The 27,350-nt window shown below is 33.2% G+C and overlaps 1 protein-coding gene across 1 annotated transcript; it reads left to right on the forward strand.

Annotated features, from left to right (window-relative positions):
• Positions 1-9,323: 9,323 nt before the first annotated feature.
• LOC128989333 (uncharacterized) lies at positions 9,324-12,807 on the forward strand. Its single transcript, XM_054411215.1, has 4 exons — positions 9,324-9,351; positions 10,135-10,410; positions 10,600-12,135; positions 12,761-12,807. The coding sequence occupies exons 1-4, from the start codon at positions 9,324-9,326 to the stop codon at positions 12,805-12,807; spliced, it is 1,887 nt and encodes a 628-aa protein (XP_054267190.1).
• Positions 12,808-27,350: the final 14,543 nt, after the last annotated feature.

The following is a 27,350-nucleotide window of genomic DNA, read 5'->3' on the forward strand; positions in this document are numbered from 1 at the left end:
GTCATAATTTTGCAAAAGTTATTTAGTATAAAAGATTTGGGTTAGTCTATGTGCAAGTAATTGCAAAAATCATCAGCCACACTAAATATTTTTGCAATTACATTTGAAAGGGCAAACAAATGCCTTCTGATCAACCATGGTTTACACAATTTCTCTACTTTTAGTCTACCATATAGCTGTTCAAAGGAGTGGTAGCTCTTTATTCAGATGTTTAGTTTTTATTAAAACTTATTAATAATAGTAAAATTGTGATACTTGTAATACAAAATATTCACACTTTTAAAAGTAATATTCTTTGCATTCGTCACTTCAAAATTTGTGACTTCTGAATTGACTATGTGAATAAAAATATTTTATTGACAACTTAAGGAGTGTCCGATTGTAGCTAGAAAGTACCACGAAATAAGAATAATGCATTAAGAATAATGGCAGGCTGTTTTATTGAATTTTAGAGTTTTTCAAAATTGCAGTAACAATTTTTTTGCCTACAAAAAAAGGTACATTTACCTCTACGATACAACTACAAAGAATAATAATGTACAGTAAAATTTAGAGTTATCTTAAATGTATATATATATACAAGATAAAGTTTCTGAAAAAGTTAAATACTAATTAAGAAATAAAAATAAAAAATAAAAGTGTGTTAGTAGTTGGTTATTTTATGCTAAGCTTCAAAAGCTTCAATTCAAAAGGTTAGTAATTTATTACCTATGTTATTCCTTACGTAAAAATGTTTTACACAATATAAGAAAAAGTCCCTTCTCTTCAGCAGTCATTTTTTTAAGGGAAAACTACTCTTGTTATATAGAATAAAATATATGTCCGAATTTATATTATAAGGTAGAAAAAAAAACAAAATATGTTTAGCTCCTGATAATAATATAAATCATTCAATTTTATATTGTCTAGGGTTCTAATCCATCCATATATTTGATATGCCACATCAAACTTTGTGAACATTATGTTTTTTTTTGTTTTTAAGATTTATAATAATTTATATATGCCCCCCCCCCCCCCCCCACATATTACACACCCAAACGCGGGTCTCGGTTTGTAAATTTACAATAACAGCTTTATATTATTTTTTGTTTTCAAATTTAAGACTCCAGGAAAAAAAATAATTAGTTTAATTATTAAGCATTCGCAAAATTATCATACACAGTATTTAATTAATTTAAGAATAAACAACTGATTGCACTAAGACAACCTTTACTAGCTTTTATATCATGATTATAGGGGGCAGTAATACAGATATTATGCAGGTTTATAAATGAGGATTCTAAAATTAGCCTGCATGCTAGGATTATGCTCGGTCTCGACATTGACTATACACCTCTACGTAGAGGTGTAGTCAATGGTCTCGAGCATCAGACAATCTAGTAAAAGTTTAAATAGGCTACACCATTTTTGTAAAAACAAACAAAACAACAAGATTATGTTGCTTGAATGTGGAATGTATTTATTTTACAATAAAAATGCTGTACTGTAACGAACACTTTACAACCTTTATTTTGATGCTAAATTCTTGGTTCTAGAGCAAATTAGAACAATTAAAATAGTTTTTGTGATTGTAAATATAGTTTTTAAACATTCAATTCAAGCGCAGGGTTACTTCGCTTTTAAAAACTATTTGTTAGAGTGATTGTTTGTAATTGATTATAAAACTATGTATGTACATTATTATGTATGAGACATTAGAGTGTCCTCTTTCCGAATGAATCAACATTATCTCGTTTACGAATCCTACCGGCAGCCGATACGCTATTGAAAATCACCTTGCGTTATAGTAAAATACCGGGGGACTCCTTGGGGTCTGGATATATTATGTATGCAAACCAGTGTAAGTCGATACCTTTATTTAAATCAAAGAACAAAGCAGACATGAACAAATATGGACTAATTATATTGCTGCTTCCGATGTCTGACTTTACCACTCCAATTGCGAAAGCTAGAAAGTAAGTGGGCAATACAATCCAATTAAGGTTTACTCAATAAACAATAGTTCTGTTCATCAAATAAAATTACAAATGCTTAAAATTACATTTTTTTATTATAAAATTAAACTGTCATAACCTAACCAAACCAACCAAACTTGCTGATAATGAAAAAAAAATGAATGAAGGTTTACTAATCGAAAAATAGCTCTGATCATAAAATTAAATTATAAATGCCTCAGATTCTAACAAAATATTTACAGTTAAGAAGTAATCGCATTCTAAGTGAAACCTTTGACAAAAAGTTAACGCCTCTAGTGGGATTTAGAATTCTCGATTCCTCACCCCTCTCCGGTGACTACTACCCTCAGGCCATAAATCAGGGGATTAACCCAAACAAAGATCTGGACCGTTGTCCGTCTCCCCTTTAATAAGAATTTAGCTAGTCAAGTGCCAAATGGTAATCCGTGCTCATTTGCGGACGATATTCCAATTTTTTCAGTGATATTAGTTGGCCTACACTTAAAATGAACACTTTTATACAAAGTAGTATATTGCTGGGATGGCTTACAGGTCACTTTCTTTCTGTAAATATAGAAAAACCAACTTCGTCACATTTCAACTTAGAGATAATGGTATATCGGGGGTTTCAAACAGTTTGATTATTAATTGCGAATTTTTGGTTTCACCATCGATTCATGACATGTTTTCGTAGTAAGTGACATAAGTATTAGTGACATTTTTATATTTTGTAGAATTGGAAGTTTTTCCGCTAAGAAATTTCTTCTGACAGCCTATATTGCATGTATTCTTCCGCATATAAAGTAAACTATGATGAGCATATTATAAAGCTGGTATACTGTATGAACTGAAAAAAATTAAATGAAAAAACCCACTAAAACTGGTTTTTGGGATGCAGAAATAATAACCTGTTTTCATTCATCTTGCACGGATCATCCTTTCTTCTTAAAATTACCCCGATATACTATTTCTGTATTTGCTAATAAATCCCCATCCCCACGTCAACAAAGATCCCTTTGAAAACCATACACACTAATCCTATATAGACAGAACTCTTTAAGGTTCTACCAACAAAACTACAACTTTTAGTAGTAGAGATAAATTTTATGAAAAATGCTGATATTGTTTTATTTTGGAGAGAATATACACAGTGTTATAATAGATAAATTTTATAGATAAAATGGTTGAATTTAATTTTTTAACGTTTATTATTATTTGTTTGTTAATGCTAAGTCATGTGCCAATAAATATATTTCAGGTTTCTTATTGCGCCAAACTCCTACTAGAATGTAGGAGCATGTCCATTGCTCAAAGCTCTGTTCAAGAGTGGATAGACGAGTAGTTTATTTCCATATGCTTCAAGACCGTGAACTGAATGGGGTGAGTGTCACCATTTTGACTCGTGGCCCACTGCGGCGCGCGTCTTATACTACGTTAACACTATTATAGATAAATCAAACTCCCTTGTAGCAAAACCTGATACATTTAACAATAAGATAGCTCTAAGATTTTAAATATAATATCCCATTGAGTAGTTAATCATTTGAATGGCTTTATAAAAATAAAAACAGCGGAAAATAAAGGCTTATATCTTTATTCAGTACAAATAGTGATCATTTTATTAAGGTTAAAAAGACTGATATACTCATAAAGAATGCACAAAGAGCTCTTTTTTATTAAATTGAGTAAGATTAAGTAGCAAGTAAAATAAATTACAGCTAATTCACAAGAAATATCACTTTAATTGCACCTTAGAAATGAATACGTTTTTTCAACTTTATCTACGACCCAAAAAGAGCTATATTTCTATCAGATCTTTAAAATGATATAAAAATTATAGTTTAAATAGTGTCAAACCAATTCTGACAACTGTCTAAGGTTTGGATAAAGATATTTTCACCACACTAGCCTATGATGTTTTTGGCTGTATTACATACGTTAATTGGTGGCTGAAAGTTACGTTTTGCTGGCCATGCCAGCTGTCATCGTAATTTGGGGGCCGAGCAGGTTTTTACAGGCCGGGGCCGCAAAATCAGCTGTCCGCTTACTTACTTAAAACATGGATGCATCTTAAATACACAATCAAAATCCATAGCATTGCAATAGAATTGTGTTATTGTCACCGTTGCCTAGCAACTATTTATTTTTATTTTTGCTGATTCCTCAAATTATTTCTTCACATAACCTTAAATGTGTAGTTGTGTTGACCATCAGTGTGCATTATTATAGTGGTGAATAGCGGTAATAGGGTATAGTGTGGTGAAAAATAGCGTTCGTACCACGGACCGAAATGGTTTTGCAGCTCTTGATCGATTTAAGATGTCGACTTTAACTCGGTCTCAAACTTAAAAACTATCTCGAGCCGGCAAAACCTAATTTTTGGCCCTAGGTACGAAATATACTATTTCGAGGTCTAGAACCAAGTAAAGTGACAATAAAAAGTTCCAACGGTGGATGTTAATATATTTTTGTTCTACTACTGCAAAAGCGGTTGCTTTCAATTCATATATATACGTCGTTGAAGTATGTCTTTTTTGTCTTACAGGGGAAAAAGATCTGATTATGTCGTGGCTGTTTGTGTTAAAAATGTATTAAAACTGCAAATTTGTGTATTCATACATCGTTATAGGTTATAGTCAGTCAAACCGCCTAACATCACTAACACATAACCGTTACAGACAATCAGCTGATTTACAAGGTGTAAGGATATCTTTAAGAATTCTTTTAAAGGTAAATAAGTTGTTAAATCATTTTTTTTGTGAAGTAGTTGTCCTAATATATTGAGTAATATGATGAAAATTATCGTTCATTAAACGGGTTAAAAGCTGATTTTTAAAACTCGCTCATTTTACGGAGTAAACCTGTATTACATCATCCATCGTTATAGTCAGTCTAACTTAACACTTATAAAACCATAGCAGACAATCAGCTAACTATTTAAATAGGAATAAAAAGATATAAGGCTATTTTTTAGAAGAATTTGTTAAATCTATGTTTTGTGAAATAGTTATCTGTAGATATTGAGTAGTATGACGAAGTAACTTCACACAGGCTTTACGTTATTTTCAAAATTCACTCAATTTACGATCTTGGATTGCGTCCTCATACGAAAAACGTCTACAGTGGGGGAAGGTGAAGATGTCCACACAAAGCTGCCTAATCATTTATCTTTCACTCCTGCACAAGTGTTAGTGGAAGGTTGCCTAAAAAATTAAAATAAAAAACTATCTAAAGAAAATAGGTATGGTTGTTGTGCTATCTTTTCTTAAGTAAGGATACCTAATTTGTTCAATTTTATGTGATACTGGCTTTAAGTTGGTTTTAGCCAATTTTCATATAGAAAAGTAGCAATCACCATAACGGTAATACCTAGCTGGAACTGATTTACTTTTTTCATTTTGATGTCCCCAGAGGCCAAAAACACTACTCGTTCAGATATATATGTTTGTCACTTGAGTAATTTTTGTCCGATTTTGATGAAATGTTGTTTAAATGTGTAAGGCGGGATGACCAGCATGATGGACGGGGTTTTATGGGGGCTTCCATTGGGTAAAATAAATGGGTTTTCTCATTTTAGCAAACTTCCCATAAAGGGAATGAGCTGTTACCATAGGTATCATGGTAAGACGTAGCCCCTTTACCGATTTACTTTTTCGTTTTGAGGTTCCCAGAGGCCTAAATTACCCTCCGTTCAAATTCATGTAAATATTTGTGTAAGTCCGCTAGCGCGATAACTCAAGCAAAAATGATATGGCGGTTTTATGGATTAAAAAAATATTTTTTCCCATTTTTGGTTTAAAAAATTAAATTTCACGATTTCTTTCCAAACCATTGTAGAGTAAAAAAAAATAATTTTGTATATTGAAGTGTTGTTGTATGCCTGATGGCTGCGGAGATAATTTAAAACAACTTTAGATAAAAATTCACGTGTTATTCTTACGGAGAATAGATCAACTGTTTCATTTTCCTTGTTTATGGATAGATTTTAATCAAATTTGGTAATTTTGTTTATTTAATACTAAGCTACTAACATTTCAATAAAAAAGCACAACTCAATACCTTCCCTGTAGCAGCAATACTATTTACTCATTAAAATTAATGTTATTTAAATAGGGAATAAATTTGATAATTTTCAGGAAATATTTGAATAAAAATCCAGCTAAGTAATGGAAATTGGCTTAGTCTGCAGGTTTGCTTTGGCGAGGTTATTTTTAACCCTCAAAATACAAAATTTACTAACTTCTCTCTAGACCTTTTCTAAAGAGCTTAAAAACCAATAATTTATTATATTAAGGGTTTTTGTAGAGTTATTGGTAACGGAGAAAATAAAAAAATATTAGTTTATGGAGAATATTGTAAAATTTAATAGTTTCCTTGCATATACAGATCTCATTGAAAATTAACTCAGACAAATGGAAATTCGCTTAGTCAGCAGGTTTGTTGCAGTGGGAGTATTTAGTTAAATGTTTATTTGAAAATATGTCCAGAATAATTTAGAGATGAAACTCCGTTTACAGAGAGCAGTGCTGTAGCTCGTGATTTGCCTGGACCCATGATTTGCCTGGAAGAAACGTCAGCACATTACATGTACCAATGAGTAAACATTAATAACACTTCTAATGTGAGTAATGTTGCATCCTCCCACAAACTAAATTGCAAACTTATGTTTCTTTGTCTGAATATTTTATAGTGACTGTTTACAAAACTGTGTATCAGCAGTTAACTCTGGTTCTCAAACATCTAGAGCTGTTCAAGTGAGAATTATAATTAATTGTCTATCCTGTAATTCAATAACATAATCCGTAATGTATAGCTTATTTCATTTTTGTTGTTTATTTTAGGTACAAATTGTTTAAATGTAAGATAATAATAATGAAGAGACAAAATGGTGGGCATTTCATGAATTTTCCTATATGAAAAGTGATTAGAAATATTTAGTTATATCATTCACATTTAAGCGCTTTGGAGTAAGGGAAGAGGACTAGCATCATACGTAAAAGATGCACTTTATATGTGCTTTTGAAGACTCGAAGAGGAAAAATATCCCACGTAAATGTGTGTGTTTTGGACGTAAACCATAGAAAACGAACATCCAGAGATAAAGAGACAAAAGTGTACGTTTTTTCCAGTTTTCTGCTATAAATAGCGGTGAGAAGAGCTATTTGAGTGAGAAGAGCTATCTACAAATCAGTCATAATCAAGTGATTTTAAAGAGAAGAAGAGAAGAAGCATACTACCTAAAATCCTGTATTTTAGACGGAAACTATTGAACACGTCCATCCAAAGATCCAGAGACAACAGTGTTAGTTTTTTACAGTTTTCTGCTATAAATAGTGGTCAGAAGAGCGAGACAAATCAGTCATAATCGAGTGGTTTTGAAGAAAGGAAGAGGAGAAGCATACTACGTCAAATCCTGTCTTTTAGACGGAAACCATAGGACACGACCATCCAGAGATCCAGAGACAAAAGTGTTAATTTTTTACAGTTTTCTGCTATAAATAGCGGTGAGAAGAGCAAGATAAATCAGTCATAATCGAGTGGTTTTAAAGGAAGGAAGAGGAGAAGCTTACTACGTAAAAACCTGTGTTTTAGACATAAACCATAGGACACGGCCATCCGGAGATCCAGAGACAAAAGTGTTAGTTTTTTACTGTTTTCTGCTATAAATAGCGGTGAGAAGAGCGAGACTAACCAGTCATAATCGAGTGGTTTTGAAGAGAAGAAGAGGAGAAGCATACTGCGAAAAAGCCAGTGTTTTAGACGAAAACCACAGGGCACGGCCATCCAGAGATCCAGAGACAAAAGTGTAAGTTTTTACAGCTTTCTGCAATAAATAGGGGCGAGAAGAGAGAGACAAATCAATCATAATCAAGATATTCTGAAGAAAAGAAGAGGACAAGCATACTGAAAAAATACTATGTTTTAGACGGAAACCATAGGAAACGACCATCCAGAGATCCAGACACAAAAGTGTACGTTGTTACAGTTTTCTGCTATAAATAGTGGTGAGAAGAGCAAGACAAATCAGTCATAATCGAGTGGTTTTGAAGGAAAGAAGAGGAGAAGCTTACAACGTAAACCCCTGTGTTTTAGATGGAAACTATAGGACACGGCCATCCAGAGATCCAGACATAAAAGTGTTCGTTGTTTACAGTTTTCTGCTATAAATAGTGGTGAGAAGAGCGAGACATATCAGTTATAATCGAGTGGTTTTGAAGAGAAGAAGAGGAGAAGCACACTGCATAAAAGCCTATGTTTTAGACGGAAACCATAGGACACGACCATTCAGAGATCCAGAGACAAAAGTGTAAGATTTTACAGTTTTCTGCTATAAATATTGGTGAGAAGAGAGAGACAAATCAATCATAATCAAGAGACTTTGAAGAAAAGAAGAGGAGAAGCATACTGCAAAAAATCCTGTATTTTAGACGGAAACCATAGGACACGACCATCCAGAGATCCAGAGACAAAAGTGTTAATTTTTTACAGTTTTCTGCTATAAATAGCGGTGAGAAGAGCAAGACAAATCAGTCATACTCGAGTGGTTTTAAAGGAAGGAAGAGGAGAAGCTTACTACGTAAAATCCTGAGTTTTAGACAGAAATCATAGGCCACGGACATCCAGAGATCCAGGGACAAAAATTTTAAAATGGAAGCGAACAAACAAACTTGTGTTAAGTGCAACAGGACTGTTTTATCTAAAAACATGTTGCGTCACTTAAAAACCTGCCGCGGTGCACAGGTGCGTACAATTGAACCACAGAAGCCTTGTGAGTTGTGTGGCACATTAGTGACATTATCCCACAAATCACGCCATCTAAAAATATGTACTACAAAACGTTCAAGAGATGAACTTGCTGCTCCAGCTGCAAAGAAACATTGCGTGGGAAACAATGCACAATCAAATAGCTCTAGCCAGCCCGTGGAAAGTGTAATGCCCACAACTAGCTCCGCTACAAATACTCTCCAATCATCCGTACTTTCCACAAACAACACTGCAATATCAACCAATAACGTACATGGCACCAGTAACGACATGGCAGAACCTAAACCTAACCTAGAAATAAAAGAGTTAGAGAAGGCGTTCAAGAATAGAATGAAAACGTATGTAATTGACAACACGCTTGCAATAAAAGACCCTATACAGTTTCTTAAACTATCAAGACCTCTATTTTATGATAAAATAGCCAAGCAAGTGCAAAATAATAACGTCAAAATAAACATTGTACTTTTAACTGAGTTTAAAAAAACATCTAACGATGAAGAAATTTTTCAAGAAATCAATTTTAAAACTCAAAACGATATCATATACTCAACCACGAATATAGAAGATCAGTTACAAACTAAAGAAAAGAAAATCTTGACTGAAATGGAGGAGTTCCAGACGAAGGGATCAGGTTGGTCCCTGAATAGGATACTTAACATAGAACTAAGGATCAACCGCTATGTACCATTAAGAGGTTCTTCATACATAGACCTGCCGGAACCAATTAAAAACAAGAGAGCCACTATTAATATTGTAAATAAAGACCAAAAATGTTTTTTGTGGTCAATACTTGCTGCTCTGCATCCTGTAGATAGGGCAGAACACCCTTACAGAACACAACACTACCAGAAATATGAGCACGACTTTGATTATGCCATGAATGGGATTGATTTCCCGGTCAGTTTGAGTAACGTTAAACTTTTTGAAAAGCGAACTGGGATATCCATAAATGTTTACAGCCATGATGAAAAGTGGGTTGTGTATCCATTACTGACAACCGATGAGGAGAAAGAGCAACATGTTGATTTACTATACTTAAAGGATGAGAAGAATACACATTATTGCCTAATTAAAAATCTAAGTAGACTTGTTGGAGCACAGAAATCAAAGCATTCACATAGTATCCACATATGTAGACGGTGCCTATCACATTTTGGCACAGAAGATTTATTGAAAACACATAGAGAATATTGTAAGCAGCACGAAGCAGTTAAGATCATAATGCCCAAAGAAGGTGAAACAATAAAGTTTAATGACTTTAATAAGAGAATGAAAGTGCCATTCGTCGTCTATGCTGATTTTGAATGTATGCTTACTCCAGTACATTCTACCGGAAGTGAAGAGGAATACACAAGCGGATCGTACACGAAAAAGTACCAAAAACATGATGCGATTAGTTTTTCGTATTACATAGTACAAGAAGAACACAATTATGCAAGGCCAGTAACATACTTTGGCGAAGATGCAGCTCAGGTTTTTGTAGAGAGGTTGTTCAACGAGTCTAAGAAAATAAGCTATCTATATTCAAAAGAAGCTGCTAAGCCAATGGAACTTTCAGAGGAGGACGATATTACTCTATTGACGGCCACTCAGTGCCATATTTGTGGAAAGGAGTTTACAGAAGACAAGCCGTTTGTTAGAGACCATGACCATCTTACAGGAAAACTAAGGGGTCCAGCGCACAACGCTTGTAATTTAAATTTTAGAAAACCTCATTTCCTCCCCATATTTATTCACAATCTTTCTGGATACGATACTCACCTGTTTATCAAAATGTTTGGTTTGAATGATGACACTATTGATGTTATACCAAATAACGAGGAAAAATATATTTCTTATACTGTTCATGTAAAAGGAGGTATTGATTTGAGATTTGTAGATTCGGTTAAATTCATGTCAAGTAGTTTAGACATACTCGTCAAGAACTTATCTCCTCAACATTTTAAGCATACTTCGAAGTACTACTCGAGTGAACAGCTGAAGCTGCTGCAGAAAAAGGGTGTGTACCCTTATGACTTTATGGACTCCCTACAGAAATTTGAATACACGTCACTCCCACATAAGAAAGACTTCTACAACAAACTAACCATGACCAACATTGAAGATGAAGACTATGAGCATGCAAGCAAAGTTTGGAACGAATTTAATATACAAAGCATGAAAGCATACACTTTACTCTACAACCAATCAGATGTATTGCAATTAGCAGACGTCATGGAGAACTTTCGAAACATTTGTATGGAGACTTACCAGCTGGACCCAGCATGGTACTACACAGCACCAGGACTAGCTTGGAGTGCGATGCTCAAAACAACCGAGATCGAACTTGAACTTTTATCAGACTACAATATGATTCTAATGATTGGAAATGGGATACGAGGAGGATTATCACAATGTTCGAACCGGTACGCCACTGCCAATAACAAATACATGGAGGAAAGTTATAATGAAAATTTGCCCACGTCATATCTTACATACCTTGACGCCAATAACTTGTATGGCTGGGCTATGAGCCAACATATGCCTTACTCTGATTTCAAGTGGGTAGAAGATGTTCACAACCTTGATATTTTATCAGTTCCAGATGATGGAAATATGGGATACATATTGGAAGTAGATTTAGAGTATCCCCAAGAATTGCACGACCTACATTCCGATCTACCTCTAGCACCTGAAAGACAAATACCACCCGGATCTAAACAAGAGAAACTTCTAGCCACATTGTTTGACAAAAAGAGATATGTTCTACACTTTCGGAATTTGAAGCAATACATCTCTCTCGGTTTGAAATTAAAGAATATTCACAAAGCAATAAGTTTCACTCAGAGCAACTGGCTTAAACCTTACATCGATCTGAATACTAGTATGAGAACTAAAGCTACAAACAATTTTGAAAAGGATTTTTTCAAGCTTATGAATAATGCCGTGTTTGGCAAAACCATGGAAAACATTCGGAATCGTGTCAACATCCGGTTGGCGACGAAGGAAAAACAAGTAGACAAGTGGTTGGCTCAACCTAACTTCAAGAGGAGGACAATATTTACGGATCAACTTGCGGCAGTACACATGAGCAAGACCAAACTTGTATTCAACAAACCTATCTACGTAGGAATGAGTATTTTGGACGTGTCTAAGACATTGATGTATGACTTTCACTACAATGTGATAAAAGCACGATACGGGGATAAAGTTCAATTGCAGTACACAGACACAGATTCACTGACATACTTAACATATACTGATGATGTATATAAAGATATGAAGGAAATGCAAGATTTTTTCGACACGAGTGACTACCCACCTAATCATCCATGTTTCAGTGTCACTAATAAGAAGATCATCGGAAAGTTCAAGGATGAACTAAATGGAAGAATTATGTTTGAACACATTGCGTTGAGATCAAAAATGTATGCAAGTAGGTCAGAAAATGACAGCATCTCAAAAAGATCAAAAGGAGTTAAAAGAGCAGTTGTAGAAAATAGTATTACATTCCAAGACTACAAAGACTGCCTGAAAACCCAAATTGACAAATACTGTCCAAATAACGTAATTAGGAGCTATAAGCATGAACTGTATAGTGTGGAACTCAACAAGATTTCGTTGTCAGCTCATGATGACAAAAGATTCATTTTAAGTGATGGTATTAGTACTTTGCCGTGGGGACACTACAAAATACCTGAGAATTGAAAGATAGAGAATGAACTAAACTCGAATGTAAATATTGTATAAAATAGCAAAGACATACTCTATTAACGGATAAAATATGAATGTGAAGAATATATGAATTTGAAGAAAATATGAATTTGAAGAAAAATACTCTATTACCGGTTAAAATATGAATTTGAAGAATATGAATTTGAAGAAAAATGTGAATTTGAAGAAAAATGTCAATTTGAAGAAAAACAATTTGAAGAAAAAAAATTTGAAGGAAATCTGAAGTGGACCGGACACATGTTATGTTGTCTGGGCTAGGCCTCTTGGGGAAACCACTATAAAAAAAACGCATCATGCTCCTACCTCATGGGTGATGTGGAATGTAGAGCACTATGTCGACAATGGCATCAGCTTCCAGGACTACACAGACTGACTGAAACCTCAAAATTGACAAATACAGTCCAAGTAACGTAATTAGGAGCTATAAACATGACCTGTGTAGTGTGGAACTCAATAAGATTTCGTTGTCAGCTCATGATGACAAAAGACACATTTCAAGTGATGGTATAAGTACTTTGCTGTGGGTATATTACAAATTATCCTGATTGAATTATGGAGAACAAAGTAAAGTTTAACTCAGCTTGCGTGTAAATATTGCATACCAGAGACATACTCTATCAACGGAAAAATGTATTTATCAAAGAGGACTATACACATATTATGTTGTCATGCCCTCGATTCCTTTCTGTCTATAAAATAAAGGGTGAACATAGAACCATTTTTCTCTTTTTTATACGTACAACCTACTTTAATATATTAAACTAATAAAGTACTTTTCAGTTCTACACACGTTAGGGAGTCTAACAAATTATTACGCTATAGTAAACTAGTTATCTTTCAAACACCACATCAATATAAAAAATCATAACCAAGAGAGGACGGGTAACATCCTGCCTAGAATTTAAATATAGAATGTGTTATACATTTCAAATTTACTAGAGAACCCGTGCGGCTCAATGAGCCGCATAGTTTGAAACATAACGCTGAGGAAAACGTTACGCTTAAATTCGAGTAATTCTAGTTAGGTCTACATATTAGAGCTGTTTAAACACTTGTTAGAAACTAATTTTAAATATCTCTATTTGCGTCGTCAAGGTGCACCTGCATTTTTCTGCTCTCAGTTTTAACTGATAGCTTCTAATGAATGCCAAACGATCTGCCTCAATTCGAGCAAACATGTTGCAACAAAGTTTTTCCAACTTTGAGAATTGAAGAAAACTTTTGTCTAGACATCCCCCTAATCAAACGAATTTTCTCCGTAGAGAATCCTGGAAAGTGGGGTGACATCAACAATTTAATGTGCTCCATTTTTTACCCACAAACTCTGGGTTATCAACTGGAAAGCCATAATCTGCTTTGAATAGGCTAAAGCAACAACACCATTGATAGTTTAACGTATTTTAACATGTAGTGTGTTGTTAGTCACAGTATATGCCCCGCATCAGAATGTCCTCACGTTGTTCAGTGGGGTTTCTCTTAATACCTGTCCCAAAATTTTGAAAGTATGGATTCATTTGTCGAAATAGGTTGGATAACTTTTGTAGCTATAAGATTTGGCTACAAAGCTATAAATTCAGTCAAAAAACGTTTTATACGTTTGTCCGAGGAACTGGCAACATAACCTAGAAGTAAACAATCCATTTGTGTTTTTCCTCAATTAAAGTAGAGCGAGTAATACAAAAAAGTTTACAACTAAAACATAAAGTCCGCCAAGATTTGGTATAATCTTACTACTTGAACTTATCAACTCAAGGCATTATTATGGTTTCTAATAAATGTTTTGAAATATCTCGATCTGTCAGTGTCATAAGTAAAAATTTCTTGCTTACATTGATTTGATCTGACATTAGGCAAGTTTATTTTACAACCGTGACAACACTATGTGCTTCGATTTTTTCACTTCCTCATACGCATAAGATACCTCCTCCCGTTAATTGTCTATTAATTGTCTCCTCCTCCCGTTTTCAATATTTCTTCTTTCAACTTTAGGCATTTTCCGTTTTTCCAACAAAACTGATTAACTGTTTAACTTGGTCTTAACATACTGAATATTAAAACATTATAAAGCTAATGCGTTTCTTTTTATAAACAGCTGTTTTTGTTTTTAAATTTGTTCTATGTTTTTCTTATGGAGAAAATCCGACCTTTGAGAGGGTCTCACGCCCCTAAGAGTAGAATTTTAAAGTTCTAAAACCTTATTGTAAAACTAAATATTGAGACGAATTTGTTGACATCTTAAACGTTGAAATTGGTCCACAAATAAGGGAGGAATTGCGTTAACAAAATACGGCTTTAAGTATTATATATATAGATAGATATTAACCAAGCTATTAATAAGTTTTATTTTTGTCTGCACCCTAAACACTTAAAATAAATACACGCGAAAACCCGTCGTATCACATTAATTGTGAAATAAATCAGAAAACTTAGTCACGTGAACTCTCCGACCAATCATATGGCTTCGCCCCAAGAGGTGTCTCTTGGGGCGGCGCAGAACCGGCATATACCATACTACTACGATTTGTAAATACATCATTTGAGGAAATCTGAATAACTGTCTTTAAAGTCACTCCAAAGTAAAATGGACCCTCCGAGTTATAATTGTAGTTTATTAAACTGCTTCCTTAAGATATTGTTTCAGTTACGTAGAAATTGCGAAGTTAATGAACAAAGAAAATTACCTTCGCTTAGGAAATCCCAGTTAATTATTTAACCATTTACTTTTCTCTTTACAGGGAATTTTAATTGTTGTAGGCTATAAAAAGGGAACATTATAAAGCAATTACTGGTTTAAAAATTATGTTCTTGACAAACAATTGTATTAACTATTCGCTCCCTAACTTTCGGCTAAAATTAAGTTAGTTTATTGTAAAGTGACACTATGTAAACTATATATACAAACATTCACCAAACACTGATCGTAGGCTTCATGTAACTGCATTGGCCTTCACAGTCAACATAGACTTAAATTACGACATTAGAAAAGCTTTGTAGGGACAAAAAAATTGAAAGGGTTAGTAATATAAAAAAAAATATTTATTACAGGGTGGGACAATGGGAGCATCACAATTTTTTTTCGCTGTCACATGATAAGTAATGCAACAATGAATGAATAGCTTTGCTAATAGAAACAATTAAACTTTACCACTTTAGTAAACATTGTGCTTTGAAGTTATTAACACTGTGATTTTTATGTGGAAACGTATTTTGAAAATAGTGATTTCAGTGCAATCCCCAGGAATTGTTTGGACCTAATTCCATCCTTGATCAACTTGCCACTGTTCCAGATCACGAAACGATGAGGAACTGGGTAAAATTATTTAAGATAACAGCTTAAACCCTATAAAAATGTGAAGGCCACAGAACTCTTCATGCACCAGACAACATCACAAGAGTGCATGTCGCAGTTAGTCAAAATCCAAAGAGGTTTGCCAGGAAGCTTTAGTTTTTAGAAGCTTTACGCTGGTCCTTTTAGTTTTTTGATGGTTCTCCCTATAAGCTACTTAAAGTTTAAGGTTTTTCAAAGTCATCCATAGATTTAAACTTAAGCTAAGAATTTTCCAGGAAATTAAAGCTATTCCTGAAGATAAGCTGGTACGATTATTCTATGGAATATTGAAGAAACTTAAAAGGGAATGTTAAGTATGACAAGGTGTCACTTGAAGAACGTTGATTTCAAGATTTAAAAATGACCCCGTCAAGTTGAAATAGCATTAGATAACTGTATTTTTATGTTTAGTTATTTGAATAAGATATATAGTACGGAATTTTTGTATTTATATATTTGCAGCTCTTTTATTGCATCACCCTTTATTTATAAGCCCAACAAACTATCTCATTAACAGTTGAGAAATTGTAAGTATATTTTTTTATTACTTTAAAATAGTTACGTAGGATAGTAAGGTTGATGAAATTACAAACCTATTTCAAAACATAATAAAAAACAATCAAATATACTAAAATAATCAACAAAAATAGCCTTTAATCCATCTAATATCTTATTGAAATTTTAAGGTGTTTCAGGTAGTAGAAAATGTACCATCCCATTACAGAGGGTATTACTGCAATATGTACAACTCATACATCACTGATTACCAATTTCACATTAACATGCTAACCTTAGATTTGGTCATTTAGTCCAAGGTAATCAGAATTATGTAGCTAATCGACTTTTCTCATTAACACCTATCCACTGCGGAACGGTTGGCATTTAGGTAGCTGATGACTAGTTTCGATAAGGACGCTCTTATTTTATTTATTACAATGGCCAAGACTATTACATGATTGATACAAGCAATTACTATCATATAATGTACTCACATAGGTATATGGGCAGTTATACAATAAATAATAAATGAAGCAATATACATTTTGAGTTAAACAGAGCAAGAAAGAGACGACTATCAGTTGACATGCACATTGAATAATAAATATATTACATATTTTAAATGTGTCAATCCATCTATTATACACAAAAACAATAACTAGTTTATGTGGTTGATGTAGGGAACTCAGACGGGCCTTCCACAGAAAATACTCAATGGTATCTTCATACATATCAATACTGGCCCCCAGTGTACCGGTACCTCCAAGGCGGAGAAATTTTGCAAGAGATTGTCCTCTTGCAACATTACCATGACCGGTTATCTATCGGGACCACCTGAAGTGCCGCCTGAGGAACAGTTGTGGACGGGTTCTAGAAGGCACATGGAGGGCCACTTATGCAAGTAGACCGGGGCAGAACCTCCTTGAAATCGAACCTTAAAAAAACGTTGTAATTAAATCACTCACTATAAAATATTCAAGCAAACTTATCAGGGTTATTTCGACAAACAGTAAACATGTTATTTAATGCCTGTTTAATATAAAACTAAGAAAAACACTTTTCCATTTTAAACAGTAGCCTTATGGGTCGCTATTATGGTTACGAGATAACAACGTATATGTGAACAAAGAATCATTGCATATACTTATTAGCAAACTACGATTTACAAAACAAAGGAATACCCCCACCGCAGCAAACCTGCGGACTAAGCAAATTTCAATTCATCTGAGTGGATTTTTACTCAAATATTACCATAACAAAAAAATACATATTTATTACCCATTAAAAATACATTACTACCTAAGATTATTCAACGAGTACTTAGGTTTTCTCCTACAAAGAAAGAAAAAGGTGGTTTTTCAATATTTTTCAAATATTTACCCGTAGTATTGGATTAAATAAATAAGTTTGTCAAATTTAATCAATAAACACCCGTAAACAAGGTAACGACAATTTTTTTTCTCTACATGAATAACGTTTATTTTACTATTGATTTGGCATTCATAGTATGCTAGACAACTTAGTTAGTCAAGACATAATTAATTCACAGTTCATAAAAACTTGAAAGAAAAACATCTACACACGAAACTTTTATGTTAAATGGTAAGACCATAAATACACTAAGACGACCTATATTCAATAAGACGTTTGTGAATTCAAAATATAAAGAAATGGTATGCTCACGAAACAAATAAAAATATTTTTTGTCATTGCTCACGAAACTGACCTTTAAAAACGTAACTTAATCTACCAACAAAGTCCAGATATGTCAATTCCCCTCAACAGAAGCAACTTAAATGAGTTTTCTTTGTTCAGAGCACAATTCTTCTGAGGAAAACCCAATTTAAGTTATCTGTTTGATCAACGGTTTAATATAGGAGACCCTCCCACCTCCTTCCTTTCCTTTTCCTTTTTCCTTTCTTTTTCCTTTTTTCGGTTGTTGTTGATGAGTTTCTTAAAGACTGTTTGAGCACAATGTAACACATTGTATTTCCTCTCTACTATAAAAATAATAAACATTATGCTAAATGACCCAGGCAATAACAAAATAATTAGCAGTCGTATGTCTTGGTACATATAATACCATGAAACCAGTAAATTGATTCTACTCCAAACATTCCTGAACAGATATATTTTTGGTCACTAGTTGACTTACAAGATTCTAATGAAAAGAATATCCTACAGTTTTTAAGAAATATTTTATCTCGAGAAGAAACCTTTTAATTCCGAAACCCTTTCTAGAAAAACTAAATCTACATCGTTGTTACTAGTGTATTATAGTGTAGTCAAATATACCGTTACGAGTTTGCCAAACTTAAAAATGAATTCAATTTGTCAAGATATGTGATTTCAAAAATAATTATTAGAATCTCAAAGGTTCGAATAGGTGATATATAAAACATGATCTGCATCTAATAAAAGTCAAAACTGCCATTGTTCTCAGATACTTCTACAAACTATCATAACATAATTCAGATTTGAGGCAGTAAACTAAGTTCTTAAATTTTCTTAGTTTATTAACAACTAATATTGTGACTTATTAATACTAAACGTGTCTCCACTTTGTTTTCCTAATGAAACAAGTTATAAAATGTTGGATGTTTGTTTTTAAATGGTAAATTATTTTGAAAAGTATAATTAAAATTTTTGGTGCTTAATATTATTGCGTTTTTAGAACCCAAATTAATTAATTGTGTCTTCTATCTTCATTATTATGAAATAAAGTTCACGGAGTCTACTATACGTATTACTTACTTACTATTAGTACGTGTCCGGAAATCAGACTTCGCTTTACCAAAATTAGCTACCGATATGGCTTTGTCATTCGCTTGTAAAAGTCTAGACTATACGCATTAAAAAGCATCCAATTTACAGAATCAGAAATTGTAAATATTTACTTAAATTAAATTGTAGTCTTTTCCATATAAACTCAGACCCTGATACAGAATCAACAATGAGGTCCAACCAATGAATGTTTCACGAGGGAAGGCAGGAACTCGTTTGAATTCCTTCTACCTGCAAACTTTGTACTTAAAATTTTCCTTTGTCCTCTGCACGATTCATGCATACATCACCATTACCATAACACGGGTTATGTGAGAAAGCTCCCTTTTCTATGAGTTTGGTGACTTCTAACTTAGGACTGTATAGCATTATATCAATGTTTTGTATATTGTATGTCATGAAGGGTGATTATATTGTTACACTTTTGACGAGATATAAATGAAAATCCATACAAAATATCATATCAGGGTGAGAATCAACTGAAAGAGGAGATTCTTAAGGTTTGTTTGACACCACTTCGGTTGAATGTAGTTGCAAAATTAGTATGTACAGACATTTTTAGATTATAACTACGATGTTATATTAATTACACATTTTTACCTCTCTGAATCTCAAAACTTCATACTCTACGTTGAAGTATCAAAATTTTTAAGTAATACCACTAGGAGTGAATTAGTTCTACCGCTCAGTTATTGTTGTTCACCATTATTGTAAGCTTCGAGGAACATAACTTTTAAAGAGCAAAAAGTGTTCTGTGTTTAGTGTTTCATTGATTTTAAATTGTCTAATTAATTTAAAATCGTAGTTAAAATCTAGATTTGTAGAGGGTAATTTTGCATCTATTTTTACCAAAGTGGTGTCAAACAAAAGTTTACAATCTTCTCTTTCAATTGATTCTCATCGCGTGATGATAGGTTGTATAGTTTTTCATTTATGGAGTTTAAAAAATCTAACATTAATTTAGAATCACCCTGTATTTAACATCTAAATAATATACCCACTGATTATTTAATAGCGTTTGAAGTCGCATTCATCTGTATGTTCAAATATCCTAAATAATGTAATGCTTATGGAACCTAATTACTGAATGTAACTCAAATTTAGAAACTAACCTGCGTGGGGTGCCTTGACGGTTCCCTTATCTGTGCTTCACGTCATGGACTGCGGCGTCGTGGACATTGTAGGTGACGTCGGCCTGCGGCGGCATCGGCAGCGGCGGCGGCGGTGAAGTACTTCTTGACCGTGTTGTTGGCGTGCCGCTAACAATTGCAGTCGGCTTTCTCTTTCTGCTCAACACCTCGAACCGGGTCGTATTGCAGCGCATCGCCGATGCCATCAATCCATCTGGAGCAACAACAAATGTAGCCAACAACAATGTACCTTGTATTGTAAATTAACAACAAAGTTGTGCCTTACATTATGTTGCCGCATCTTTCTCAGACAACTTCCTCTGACTGTCAGACCACAGTTGACTATGTAGACGTTACCAATGTTATCTTTACACTTTTTTTAGGTAAAGCCTAGTAGTTGTTTGTTTAGTGTGTTTGTGTTATTGTTGTTTTTACGAACGGTTGACTGTTGTTTCGCTTTATCTTGGGTCTTTTTTTTCTTTTTAACGTGAACCCCAATAGTTGTCTATTCTTGTGTATGGTATACAATAGTGTTGTAATCTATTTCTGATTTGTAGTGGGTTTTGATTCCTATAATTTATCAGTTTAACCTTTGACTAGTGATACAACTTTCTGTATCCAATAGTCGACTGTTCACGTAGGGAGTTTTAGAGGAGAATTTGGTTTTACTGCTTAAATACTGTATGTACATTTCATACATTTGTTTAGCCAATGTTGTCCGACTGCTAAGGATCGTATAGGATCATCGCGTAGTATTGTTTTAGCCGTTCTCCCAAGATATATAAACATATTTACCATGTCTAAATACATCGACTAACTCCACTGGGGTTTTTTTACTGTACAATGTCCGACTTCAAATCGAAGCTCAATGACTCCAACGAGCGTGGCTATAACTGATTTGGTCAACCCGGCTGGGTAGGATCACTGGAGCAAGGCTTGATTCACACCGAGAATATGATGCAAGTGTTAATATAATGCAATGTTTTTATACTCGACATCATACTCAACAGGACGCCGCATTTCGTCATCTTACCGAAGCGGTTAAGATCGACTTAAATCGCAGGCAGCGGGTACAAGATTAGAGTGTAGGGGTCCCGGCCACCAGTCGTAATCTCAGGGGCCATATTTATATAATCTAGCATAAATATGTAAGAATCGTAAGTCGATGAAAGTTGGCACTTCAGATGGGAGGCGACCGACGATTCTTTGCCTCGACTTGAGTTATTCGAAAGAATTTTTTAATAAGTATTTTCGAAAGAAATGCTTTAAAGACCGCACCCACCTAACCTAACTAAACTTATATATGTTAATAAGGGCCAGAATCATGGCCGGTTCTCCGTTTCAACAAGATTAAGTGTATTGGCAAGACCGGGAGGTCACCCTAATGTTCAGATATCTATAAATAATCTACTCTTATTATTTTACTTATTTACTAACCTGGAGTGTAATTGGTCCCCACCTCAGTGATATCATATGAACTCGATGGCCGTACCTCGTACCGGGATTGTAGGGCCTTCAGCGCTGCATTCGCGTCAGACTCGTTATCACACTTGAACAACACCACAAACCGAGGCATTTTGACTGCATATCCATCCTCTGCTTGCTTTTATACCAAGTCCGCACTGAGCAGTTTACCCTGACTTTGAGTGCAGTCGGTCACCTACATGATGCAACGAAATACACTGGTTTAGTGACCCCAATAGTGCACTCGGTCACGGTGAGCGCCTAATTTAAAAGCGCGTATCCAAGGTCAACCAGTGTCGGCGGCGCTACATCAACTCCCCTCCAAGCTGAGATATGTACATCTAGCGACCAGCCCAGACAAGCGTACCCAAGGCCGTCTGAGGAATATGATATCTACTAAGTTGACACACTCACACACATTTACCTTCAATGGATCTGCTGAACTGACAAGTGATAATGTCAATGAACTTGAGGAACACTTGAAGGGATGTCAGGTTGCTTATATCCATCCTTTGGTACAAATGGGTTTGTTGCTGAGTAATGATTATTCTATGTCTGAGGATAATTTATATACAGGGTTTCCCACGAAGAGGTTTAAACGTTTGATTTTATATCAATTGCCCGTTTATGCTCCGAACATTTTGAAACTTTACTCAACTTACAAAGTACGTTTTAAAAATATTCTGGAAAAACTGCAGCTCTTTACCTTACGTAAAAACAAAATAGTGGAACATTGAAAAATGACACTTTAAAAATATTAAAAATAGTGTTTTTGGTTTTGTTAAATATTTGTGTTATTACATTCTTGGGAAATGAGGCTTTTTCATCAGGAAATTAGAACATAGCCTAATAAAAACTTAAAAGTAGATTCAAAAATTATTTAAACTGTGTACCATCACTAGTTAATAAATATCAATTAACTCATTAATTTTATATATTTAGTTTACAAGACCATTTAATATACCTCCATTTTGATTCTACAAGTGTAAGGGAACTGAAATTCTCTAAGAATATGTTTAAACCCTACTTTATAAATTGAGTAAAGTTTCCAAATGTTCGGTCTATAAATGGGCAAGAAATATAAAATCAAAATTTAAAACCTCTTCGTGGGACACCCTATATAATTCTAATGACAAATATTATAAAGAACTTTTCTATGATGAAAGATATCAGATGAAAATCAGATAAATCCGTAAATTTAGACAATCCCTTAAAGATGTATCATCTTAATGATCTAATAGACAATTTTAATTTCAATTTTAGCCCGGTAGGTTTATGGTATTTTGAGTATACCCCGCAGTGTAAGGTGCATGGTGTGGAAATATCCCTAAGATGTGGAATAAACCCTAAGGCAATTTTGCACTCAAACGTAGCAGGATATAAACCGCACATAAAACAGTATTCATGGGTTTTGCAATGGAATAGGAGTAGTGGCAATTCAGGCACATTCCGGAGGCATTTTTGAAATCATTAGGATTTCAAAAGTTATATTTAGAGACTCTTCACAGAGCCAAACAACATCAATATACAAACAGATATCTCACTGATTGCCACTACTATACAGTTGGTTAAGCAGCAGGTAATCAGAAGCTAATCACCTAGTCTCACCCTACCCTCATTACTGCATCATGTATGTAAATTACACCTAATCGATTAACACTTCCACATTTAAACGATCATACTTGGCTATCAAGTCATAGGTGACCGGATTATTTGAGCAATAGGTAATTAGCTTATTGTCTTTAATGCCTAATCACTGCAGAGTTTTTGACCTTTAGATAACTTATTAGGACTTCAAAGTTTTTGTATATTGGGAATTCACAAATTTTCTCAACAAAATTTTTTTACTTGGATTTTAGGAATATTTTCCAAAGAAATTTAACAATAAAACTAAAATAATTGCCTCAAATGCATTTACTTAATAACAAATTTTGAAATAATAGCCAATTTTAATTTATTGTTTAATATTTGTAGTAATAATTTTAATAACTGAATGCAGGGTTCTGTGTTTATATACACTACACAGAAGTCATACATTCCCATACAAGAGTTGTCGAAAGTCCCGAAGTGTCTGATATTGCGTTGTATGTACACATAGAGTGCAAGCAGTACCCATATCACCTGGGGCTGTTTGTAACCATCTTTGCACTAGGACTCTTTTGAGATAGAGACAGTACATTTTGAGTGTCGCTTGTTTTCTTTGTTTCAATAATTTTATAATACAAGAATTTGAGAACAACAATAAATGACTGATTTGACATGAATTTATGAATTTAATTTATTAAAGTTGCAGATAAAGATGTGAATAAAAAAATATTTATTTTGTTAAAACTTATTTCAAAGCTACTTCTATTGGATCATTACCAATGGGTAATGATTTTTTTCTAACGTCAAAAGACGGCTTAGTCACTTTTGCGTTCACCAAACACATAAGTAAAAACCACAAATACTAGAATAAAAACTGTAAATATCATAACCATTAACAAATGATGTCTTTGGTACGAATCCTATACGAATGCCATTAACAAGGTTTGCAATTTTTGACAGTTCCATTTGAATAGTAATACAAACATGTTTACTTTCAGGCCAGTTACATTATTTGTTTATGTTTATGATCTATACTGTTTCTGTTCTAATAATATTTGAACCACTAATATTATTAGTGGTTCAAATTATTATCTCAGGGTATTAAGATTGACGATACAACACAACGAGTGTTGTATATCGTTGGTTAAGGTTAACAAAACTGACAGACTGACATTAAGATTATATAGTCACTAATATTCAACAACAGTATTTTTATTTTATTTTATATTTTATAGATTATTTTAAAAGTATGAAATTTATGCAATGGGTAATAATATGTCAACTGTAGTCTACGTAATTTACATAGAATTATCATCTTTTATGGAGAGGGAGAAAAGTAATTTTGAGAACCTTGGAGAAATATTTAATTACAATAGTCTTTTTATTCTGTGAATAAATTATGCCATCAATGTGAAAGGTGTCCACAACTTCAAATTGATTACTGACTCTCAAAAGTAAAAAATAAATTGTTACTTTTAAAAATCAACAATGTGTTGGCCTAATTTGATTTAAAGGTTGGTAAACAGTTGTTATTAAATAAATAATACGTTTTCACAATAATTATAAATTCCCCTTTTGATAAAAAAACACACATTAGGTTTTAAAAGCTTAAAACAACAAAGTAAAGCTTGTATGATGAGGGGGTGAGTGCATTTACGATCCATTAGGATAGGTGATTAAACAGGCAACACTGTAGGTTGCTTAAGGTCACTGCTTAAGATACCTTAAACCTTGCATTTGAAGATGTAAATATCAATTACCAAAATGTATACATACTTTTGAATATTGAAATTTTACATTAGAATTTGGTACTAAGCGTTTCTTAGCCATTTTTGTAGGAACCATTTGTTATATTTCGTCCCAAAAGGTACCTCACTTAAGTCTATCCCGCATTTCCTGCATGCATTTGTCTAAATAACGTTTAAATATTATTATATCTTAGAGATAATAATTGTTGAATCCAATAAAATAAAGATATCAATAAATCAATAGATGGTGGATAAAGAGTGCTAGTATTTATAATTAGGCGATTATTAATTATTTGAAAAGAGTGTACAAGGCAAGGTTGTATAATTATCACGTGTAATAATGAAATTCATAAAAAAGGTAATTTTAAATCCTAGCATTGACTTTATATCTACAAGATAGATATAGCATTGACTTTATATCTACAAAATAGATATAGAGTAGATATAAAGTCAATGATTCTAGTTTGTAATCATTATTGGAATAATAATTACATAACGTAATTTTACATTATAATTAAAAAAATAAAACTGTTTTATTTTTATAAACACCTCAAATAAATTTAAAAATTAAAATCTTACATTAATTATCCCTTACTGGAGATAATGATTTGTTTAAAAACCCTTCAAAGGAATCCTTTATTTTTCACACATCCAACAAGCTGAAGCAGACAAACAGTTTGTACCTAAGTATCGCACATTTTGAGAAGTGTATTGCCCATCATAAACCTCCCAGCGCTGTTTGTTTTGAGAAATGTGGTCACTCTAACTTGGACCACACTCTTTCTCAAATTATATTTATTGTTATTTAAAGTGTTTACATATCATTCAAGAGCGTGATTCGTTGTGTTCTTGAGCAAAATATAATCTATGCATTTTGGAGAAGGTTGTTATTACCAATACGGAGAAACTTGTTTACACCTGAAGTTTTATTTATATTATTTTGTCATAACTTAATCCCAGAGAGTCTCAAAACCGGGTCTCGTCAATGTTTATTATTGGTAATTGGAGGGAACAGAATTTTACCTTCAAATCCGAAAACAAGATTCCGAACAACCTCTACCCTCTACTTTTTAAAATAGACCTATCTTGCGACCAACGCTGTCTGTATCCAACAAATAACAATGTTATAGTATATGCGTTATATCGTGTAAATTTTTAGGATCCTTATCGAAATGTCTACTATGCCTTTTTCTTGTTATATTTTATTTGGTGTTTGTTACCTTTACCGAATTTTAAATACATACCTGTCCTGGTACGTCGTTATACAGTTTTTTTTTTTAAAGAATATATATATATATATACATCGTATATATCAAATTTATTTTAAAACATTTTATTTTATTTTATTTTATCAGTAACAAGCCCATTTTCTTATAATCAAAGCCGTGGTGGTGAAATGGTGATTCATATTTTACTTAAATGTACATAATGAGTGTTAAAAATATTCTAAGTACTATTTAATTGATGTTTCCAAAACATATTTATGATGGTATATTTTATATATACTACATGTTAAACCACTAAGACTTTTATGTACGCCACCACCTTTATATACTAAATTGCCATGTCAGTTTTATAACCGAATATAATGGACTGAAAGTGCATGCCACACTTATAACGTAAGAGGTAACGTAGGTAGTGAAGAGCTTTTAAGACTGCAAAATTTTGTCACAATGATGTTTCGATACCAAAATTTATTTTTCGGTAAATTTCAAAAAAATATTTTTTACCTACATGTATATAAATAATGATTTAGTCTTATGTAAAAACGGTCGACATATTGTCTATACACTAATCGATTCATACGTATAGGTCCATTCCCAACCTGGTATATATTTAACGTAATTTTACTCCAAAGCATAAGTAAACTCAAAAAATATTAATGTTTTCGATAATTAGTTAAACAATATTTTATGTTTTTAAATAGTGGAACGTGTCTTATATTTTGCTAGATATAATTTTCATTCAAGTGTATTAAAAAATAAACAATCACCTATACAATGCTCACATTTTAACTTGAAAACTTTTCATCACCTGGCAAAGAGGCGGAGATTGAATGTCTCAAAAGTCAACTTTTCTTAACGTCTTGCGAAATTTGACATGTGATTGATTTGTAATCGTATATTTCTGTTATTTTGATTAAAACTGTATATATTATATTAGTTTTAAAATGATTGTTTACTTCATAATACGGATCAATAATTTAAGAGGTCGTTTTTGTGTTATACGTAAGTTTTTTACTTTATTTCATATAAGTTGCTGTAATCTTATCGAATCAGATATACAGAAAATCTACAGTTCTTATATAAAAAAATCTAATTTACTTTCTTTCAGGGACGTGATGTTTGAAACACCTGTTCAACATTTTTTTTTTTTT

This window comes from Macrosteles quadrilineatus, unplaced genomic scaffold (genome assembly GCF_028750875.1).
Source record: "Macrosteles quadrilineatus isolate MER2022 unplaced genomic scaffold, UCM_ALF_1.0 Scaffold_3__2_contigs__length_128488019, whole genome shotgun sequence".
Classification (NCBI taxonomy): Eukaryota; Metazoa; Arthropoda; class Insecta; order Hemiptera; family Cicadellidae; genus Macrosteles; species Macrosteles quadrilineatus.